Raw genomic sequence first — 8,760 nt, 5'->3', positions numbered from 1 at the left:
AGGCAAGCAACACTGAGGCATGCATGAGAGCATCAGCTGTTCCGGACGACTGTGTGATCACACGCTCCGTAGCCGATGTAAGACCTTTAAACAGGTCAACATTCACAAGGCCGTAGGGCCAGACGAATAACCAGGACGTGTGCTCCGGGCATGTCCTGATCAACTGGCAGGTGTCATCACTGACATTTTCAACATGTCCCTGATTGAGTCTGTAATATCTACATGCTTCAAGCAGATCACCATATTCCCTGTGCGCAAGAGCACTAAGGTAACCGGCCTAAATGGCTACAGACCCATAGCACTCACGTCCGTAGCCATGAAGTGCTTTGAAAGGCTGGTAATGGCTCACATTAACACCATTATCCCAGAAACCCTAGACCCACACCAATTTGCATACCGCTTTAAACAGATCCACAGATGATTCAATCTATAGTGCACTCTATACTGCCCTTTCCCACCTGGACAAAAGGAACACCTATGTGAGAATGTTATTCATTGACTACACCTCAGCATTCAACACCACAGTGCCCTCAAAGCTCGTCACTAAGCGAAGGATCCTGGGACTTAACACCTCCCTCTGCAACTGGATCCTGGACTTCCTGACGGGCCGCCCCCAGGTGGTGAGGGTAGGTAGCAACACATCTGCCACGCTGACCCTCAACACGGGGACACTGAAAACTCTCTCCAGGCCTACTCTATTAGCTCAATGTTTCTATTTGAATAGTAGTTGTCCCTACGCCAGGGGTGGCTCACGTTATCCACAGAGGGCCAAACCAAGCAGATTAAATCAAAGGCGCGATGTCGCCAAGTGCATCATCATCCAAATGCCCCTGTGGACCTGGTCAAAAGTAGTGCACGAGATAGGGAAGAGGGTGGCATTTGGGGCACAGGTATTTTGGAGAGAGTCTGCAATAGTCTATTGTCCTCCCTGTCATAACGTACCTCACACGGTTAGTAGTCTGTTTCTCTACTTGTACATCGTCATCAGCTCATTTATCACTCCAGTGTTAATCTGCTAAATTGTAATTATGTAATTATTCGCTCCTATGGCCTATTTATTGCCTACCTCCTCATGCCTTTTGCACACACTGTATATAGACTTTCTTTTTTCTACTGTGTCATTGACTTGTTTATTGTGTTATTGGCTTGTTTATTGTTTACTCCATGTGTAACTCTGTGTTGTTGTCTGTGTCACACTGCTTTGCTTTATCTTGGCCAGGTCGCAGTTGTAAATGAGAACTTGTTCTCAACTGGCCTACCTGGTTAAATAAAGGTGTTATAACGTACCTCACACTATTAGTAGTCTGTTGTCCTCGTTGTTATAACGTACCTCACACTCAGTAGTCTGTTGTCCTCGTTGTTATAACGTACCTCACACTGTTAGTAGTCTGTTGTCCTCGTTGTTATAACGTACCTCACACTGTTAGTAGTCTGTTGTCCTCGTTGTCATAACGTACCTCACACTGTTAGTAGTCTGTTGTCCTCGTTGTCATAATGCACCTCACACTGTTAGTAGTCTGTTGTCCTCGTTGTCATAATGCACCTCACACTAGTCTGTTGTCCTTCCTGTCGTAACGTACCTCACACTGTTTGTATGCTGTCCTCCCTGTCATAATGTACACCGGTCTTGTCGTTTTGTAACCAGTTGTTTCACTCTGCCGCTGTGATTTAATTTAAGCGTCACTAATCGTGTGTTGAAGCTGGCATTAGGTGACTGGGACTGGGCGTGTGGTCCCTGATGTTATTATCACATTGTGTTTATTTATGGCGGTGCTGAAACACCATAGTGTTTTTTAAGGTCAGCTAGTGACACCCCCTCCTGTGAACAAACCTCCATTGTGCTGCTGATAATAATGTATTCATTGTGTAGGTGTTTATATCCAAAGCAGTGAACACATAGGGCTATTGACTGGTATTTGTACCCTGACATACTCTTCCTGATTGTCCCAGAAGTGATTCATCCATTTGACTTGAATTGACTCTATGAGGCCATCTGGACCACTTTCATGTTCCAGTGGTTTATACTCAGGCCAGGATTCAACCTCAGCTCAGCGCAGCTTTTAAAAGCAACGTTCCCGAGTTATAGCGTGGGCCACAATCACAACAAACGCTGCATCTGTCTGATATTACTTTTTGGATCGGGCATCCGGCTGAATTCCAGACGTACTTTAAGCCCACACACACTATAATGTTGTTGGTAGATGGTAGCACCAAACTCAAGCTAATATGCTCTGTCTTCATCAACAGTGATCACAGGATTCATACTGGCAGGTAATGTATGCATTAGTATCCGGCGCCATCTTCTGGCTAGAACATAGTATGACTCTGGTTGAGAATTAAGTAAAAGACCAGCAGAGCGCTTTTTGTAATGAGTTTTATAGAGGTAGCCTCCCCTGTTCATTAGACATTATCAATACTGGTTGATAGTCAACATAAAGGTACAGGGTAGCCTCCCCTGTTCATTGGACATGATCAATATTAAAAAATCAATCAATCAATACTGGTTGAGACAGACAACACAAGCAGAGAGCTTTTTGAAAATGAGATTTATAAAGATGCTATTTGAATGTCTAGTTTCATCTCCATCATATTCTTGGAGAATAGTAGTATCTAACAAAGCCAGAGCGATTAGACGACTCTGTAGCCTATACAAGTCCTATTTGTAAGTGGAAACAGATATTTTACACTGTTACAGGTCCAATTGTGTGCGATTGTCATCGAGTGATAACAGACAGTGTTGGGTTTAGTGTGTTATGTTACAGCCCTGAATTAAACTGTTATAGCCCCGAATTAACATGTTATAGCCCTGAATTAACATGTTATAGCCCCGAATTAACATGTTATAGCCCTGGATTAACATGTTATAGCCCTGAATTAAACTGTTATAGCCCCGAATTAACATGTTATAGCCCCGAATTAACATGTTATAGCCCCGAATTAACATGTTATAGCCCTGAATTAAACTGTCATAGCCCTGAATTAACATGTTACAGCCCTGAATTAAACTGTTATAGCCCCGAATTAACATGTTATAGCCCTGAATTAAACTGTTATAGCCCCGAAATAACATGTTATAGCCCTGAATTAAACTGTTATAGCCCCGAATTAACATGTTATAGCCCTGAATTAACATGTTATAGCCCTGAATTAAACTGTTATAGCCCCGAATTAACATGTTATAGCCCTGAATTAACATGTTATAGCCCCGAATTAAACTGTTATAGTCCTGAATTAACATGTTATAGCCCTGAATTAACATGTTATAGCCCTGAATTAAACTGTTATAGCCCTGAATGAACTTGTTATAGCCCTGAATTAACATTGTAAGCCCCGAATTAACATGTTATAGCCCTGAATTAACATGTTATAGCCCTGAATTAACATGTTATAGCCCTGAATTAACATGTTATAGCCCTGAATTAACATGTTATAGCCCCGAATTAACATGTTATAATCCTGAATTAACATGTTATAACCTAGAATGAGCATGCTATAGCCCTGAATTAACATGTTATAGCCCTGAATTAACATGTTATAGCCCCGAATTAACATGTTATAGCCCTGAATTAACATGTTATAGCCCTGAATTAACATGTTATAGCCCCGAATTAACATGTTATAGCCCTGAATTAACATGTTATAGCCCTGAATTAACATGTTATAGCCCTGAATTAAACTGTTATAGCCCCGAATGAACATGTTATAGCCCTGAATTAACATGTTATAGCCCTGAATTAAACTGTTATAGCCCTGAATTAACATGTTATAGCCCCGAATTAACATGTTATAACCTAACCCTTCATTTAGTGATAACAGCCACAGTTTTGGGTATACTCGGTTCTGTCTGGCTGTTCCTCCAGCCCTGTCTCCAGCGCCCCAGGATGGCTCTGATCTCCTTGGTCCTGAAGCTATAGATGAACGGGTTGGCCACCGGGGGGAACAGGCTGTAGAATAGAATAGGTACTTTAGAAGAAGAGTACTTTGCTTTGTCGGTTGTCACAGAAACACTGAAATATATTCCCTTTAAAATACAGGATCGGTGTCCCCCACCGCGGGATGGTTGAGCTAACATAGGCTAATGTGATTAGCATGAGGTTGTAAGTAACAAGAACATTTCCTAGGACATAGACGTATCTGACTGCACTGTCCAATTTGCAGTAGCTATTACAACGAAAATAATACCATGCTATTGTTTGAGGAGAGTGCACAGTTATGAACTTGAAAATGTATTAATAAACCTATTAGGCACATTTGGGCAGTCTTGATACAACATTTTGAACAGAAATGCAGTGGTTCATTGAATCAGTCTAAAACTTTGCACGTACACTGCTGCTATCTAGCGACCAAAATCTAAATTTAGACTAAACTGGAATAGTACATTATGGCCTTTCTCTTGCATTTCAAAGACAATGGAATAAAAAAAAAACATATTTTACCAGATAAAAAGTTTTATATTCTCCTACAATAATTTCACATTTCCACAAACACATTTCCACAAACACAAACAGTGTTTCCTTTCAAATGATATCAAGAATATGCATATCCATGCTTCAGGTCCTGAGCTACAGGCAGTTAGATTTGGGTGTCATTTTAGGCAAAACATTTTTTTAAAAGGGGTTCAATCCTTAAGAGGCTGTAGTGACTTGCTCAAGGGCACAACAAGTAGTGGTTCATTCCACACTTTTTCATCGCCGGCCCGGGACTTGACTAGTAACCTTTGGGATCCTGGTCCACCTCTCTAGCCTGTGTTTTACCTACCTGTAGAAAATGGTGAGGCCGATGCGGAGGTCAGGGGTCATGATCAGGTTGGGGATGTAGGGTGTAGCGTACACTATGAAGCGGGGGATGTAGTAAATAAGGATGATACAGCCCTGAGTAGCACAGGTAGAGAAGGTCTTCATCCTGCCCTGGGTTAGAGAGGGGAGAGTAGTGGGTTAGAGGAAAGGTTTAGTTTAGATAAGAATGATACAGCCCTGAGTAGCACAGGTAGAGAAGGTCTTCAGCCTGCCCTGGGTTAGAGAGGGGAGAGATGGAGAAATGTTCTCAGTGGGTTAGGGTTAGTAGAGAGTAGTTAATAAAATTAGCGACACGGACAGGACAGGAAACACACATACCCCGCCACTCCTCCCACCCAGACTCCCTGCATCCCCCACCCACCCAGACCCCCTGCACTCGCAACCCCTCCTCCCACCCAGCCCCCCTGCACCCCCTGAATTCTGACCTGTGCGTTAGCCATGCGCATCACGGTGACGATGATGTTGATATAGGAGAAGACGATGAAGGAGAAGGGGACGAGGAGCACAAAATAGGCCAGGCCAACGGAGCTGCCCTGGATCGCCGCCATGTCGGAGCAGGACAGTTTAGTCAGGGACAGAGCATCACAGTAGGCATGGAGAATTCGGTTGGGACCACAGAATGCTACTTTCTGGGAGATAAAACACACACACACACACAAAAAAAAGTAATTGTCAATTTGTCAAATGTATTCAGAAAGCCCTTTTTACATTAGCAGTACGTAACCCCGGCCTAGACCCCAAAGAGCGTCACAGTTAATGTGAAGGAGCAGGTTGGCCACACCAAACGCTACTTTCTGGGAGGTGAAGCAAGGACACGTTTAGAGTAGATGCTGTGTAATTCTCAATCAATATAATTGATTTATAAAGGGTCCTTTTTACTTCAGCAATGTCCTTTAAACAGTAACCTAGACGACAAAGAGAAAACTGAATCAGAATGGCAAGGGAAAAGGGAAAAACTCCTTAATAAAAGGAGGACAATGGTCAAAGGACCATAGGCCCATTCTCTTCTGGCTGCAGCATGTGTTTTATTGTCTAAATTTCAAGTTTAAATGTCCCGTGCACAAGTACAGTGAAATGCCTTTCTTGCAAGCTACAGCACAAACCCAACAATGCGGTCATCAATATCAATGTAACACTAAAAATAACAAGGTAGAACAAAAAACACAGGAGGGAGATATAAGCACAAGAAATATGAAGACAATAATATAATAAACTACATATCCCTTCCATACCATATTTCCAATGTGCAGGGATCCTGGGGTGGTAGGGTTAGATATGTATAGAGGTAAGGTGGCATCAGGATATATGATAAACATAGTAGCAGCAGTGTATTTGATTTGACGTGTGTGTGTGTGTACTATGTATGTGTGCATGTTATGTGTCTGTTGGAGTGTGTGTACGTGTGTATGTGTGTACTATGTATGTGTGCATGTTATGTGTCTGTTGGAGTGTGTGTGAGTGTGTACTCCTGTGATTGGCTATAGAGAAAATAATAAAATACCAAGGTTTGTACTTCGGCAAAAAAATGCCTACGTTCGTTTGTTTATTTATTATTATTATTATTAATTTTTTTGGTGGAGGGGGTACTTAAAAAAGATGTATATTTAACCTTTATTTAACTAAGCAAGCCAGTTAAGAACACATTTTTATTTCCAATGACGGCCTAACCTGGCCAAACCCGGACGATGCTGGGCCAATTGTGATAAAGATATGCCAATATGATTTACCTAGACTTAAAAAAAAAAAATTAACAGTAGTGCCCTGGAATATTGTTTTGTGATGTGTGAACTCTTTGCAGCAAACATTCTCGGGCTGTTAGGCCCTCTAATGGCTGTAGTAACACTACTATCATTATACATTATTTGATCAATCCAGTACCCTAGTGAAGTCTATGGTGCCGATGGCAGGTGAGATTGTGGCTGACATCCAGGAGAAGACTGTTAGACCACTCATTATCTGGTTGGTCATCAACATAGGGTATCTAGAGAGGGTGATGGAGGGAGGGAGGGAGAGAGAGAGAGAGGGGGTGGAGGAAGAGTGGGAGAGGACTCCAAAAAATTATGAAACACTTTCCCCCCAAACACACTTAATTTATTTTGCATCAATAAAATCATAACGCATAATATGTGCTGTTGTCGTTGTTACCTGAGAGGGTGACAGATAGCCAGGTATCGGTCCATAGCCATAGTCAACATGATGAGAGAGTTGAGTGTTCCAAAGTAGTGGATCATTTGTTCCTGGAACAGACACGTATGGAAGGAGATCCTCCCGTCGTCCCACCACCACCGAGCTATTACTTTGGGAAGGGCCACTGTGGCAAAACCTGGAAGGGAGGGGAAGGGAACGGAAACAAGAGGAGTGCGGAGAAAAGAGGAGCAGAGAGAGGAGAGAGGAGAAGAGAGGAGAGAGAGAGGAGAGGGTTGAAGAGAGGAGGAGGAGAGGACAGATGATAGCAGAGAAAAGAGCAGCAGAGAGGAGAAGAGAGAGGAGGAGAGGGGTTGAGGGGGGGAGAAGGGAACAAAGAGGAGCGGAGAGAGGAGAAAGGAGAGGGAAGGAGAGGACAGAGGAGAGCAGAGAAAAGAGCAGCAGAGAGAGAAGAAGAGTTGAGAGAGGAGGAGAGGGAAGGGAAGGGAAGGGAAGGGAAGGGAAGGGAGAGCGGAGAAAGAGCATAGAGAGGAGAGAGGAGAGAGGGGATGAGAGAGGAAGATGTGAGTGGAGACCATGTTAGACTATTGAGACAGACAGGCATGGAGTGAAATCCTCCTGTTGTCCCACCAGCACCAGGCTATCACCTAGGGCAGGGCCACTGTGGAAACATTCTGGGCCCCTTGTTCTAGCCTCTGTCTCTGAGAGGGAAACGGAACACAGCGGCTCTGTTTAAATGCTCATCCTTTTTTGTAAGTAATCACTGATTGATTACAGATCTGTACATGACTGTCTGATGTCATAGAGGGACTCTCCACATGATTAAAGAAGGAAGGACACATATGAGACACATTTTAACAGGACTCTTTCTCTCATGACCTCTTCTCTCTCATTAATGCCTGAGCACAAGCAAGACACATTTAAACTCCATCGGCAGTCACATTGGGGAAGGAGAGAAAGAAAGAGATAGTGTACACATTTGAACATTCTACCACGACCCCTTACCTGTATCTGACAGAACCAGGCTTAGTATCTTACCTGTATCTGACAGAACCAGGCTGAGTATCTTACCTATATCTGACAGAACCAGGCTGAGTATCTTACCTATATCTGACAGAACCAGGCTGAGTATCTTACCTATATCTGACAGAACCAGGCTGAGTATCGCACCTATATCTGACAGAACCAGGCTGAGTATCTTACCTATATCTGACAGAACCAGGCTGAGTATCTTACCTATATCTGACAGAGCCAGGCTGAGCATGATGATGTACATGGGTTTCTGCAGGCTGCGCTCCAGGGCAAACAGCACCACCAGCAGAAGGTTCCCCACCACTGTGATCACATAGACGAAGAAGAAGAACCAGGCCACCAGCTGGTAGAAGGATGGATGGAGCCCCGGGAAGCCCACGATCACAAACTCTGACACACGCGTGTAGTTCTCATTCACCTCAAACATACTGTACTGGGGAAGGTGGGGGGGATGGGATGGGGGTATTACAATCAATACCTCCCAAGTTAGAGAGAGAGATAATGAGTGAGAGAGATAGAGAGAGAGAGAGAGAGAGAGAGAGAGAGAGAGAGAGAGAGAGAGAGAGAGAGAGAGAGATAATGAGTGAGAGAGAGAGAGAGAGAGAGAGAGAGAGAGAGAGAGAGAGAGAGAGAGAGATAATGAGTGAGAGAGAGAGAGAGAGAGAGAGAGAGAGAGAGATGCTGAAGACCCTGGATGATCCCTCTACATCTTTACCTCCCAGGTTAGAGAGAGAGAGGGACTGAGTGACATAATAAGTGACATATATATACAGCGTATATACAGAGA

General features: G+C 43.5%; 1 protein-coding gene across 1 annotated transcript; it reads right to left on the bottom strand.

Annotated features, from left to right (window-relative positions):
* Window positions 1-1,091: 1,091 nt before the first annotated feature.
* LOC110509435 (olfactory receptor 6N1-like) lies at window positions 1,092-8,400 on the bottom strand (the record flags this gene model as incomplete). Its single annotated transcript, XM_036968311.1, has 7 exons — window positions 8,178-8,400; window positions 6,942-7,119; window positions 6,675-6,777; window positions 5,222-5,425; window positions 4,759-4,907; window positions 3,887-3,944; window positions 1,092-1,103 (listed from the first exon to the last, which is right to left on the bottom strand). Coding segments are annotated over exons 1-7 (927 nt in total), but the record flags the coding sequence as incomplete, so codon positions are not given.
* Between the last annotated feature and the right edge of the window lie 360 nt (window positions 8,401-8,760).

Source organism: Oncorhynchus mykiss, chromosome Y, assembly GCF_013265735.2.
Source record: "Oncorhynchus mykiss isolate Arlee chromosome Y, USDA_OmykA_1.1, whole genome shotgun sequence".
Lineage (NCBI taxonomy): Eukaryota > Metazoa > Chordata > Actinopteri > Salmoniformes > Salmonidae > Oncorhynchus > Oncorhynchus mykiss.
This window is presented reverse-complemented; position numbering and strand designations above follow the sequence as displayed.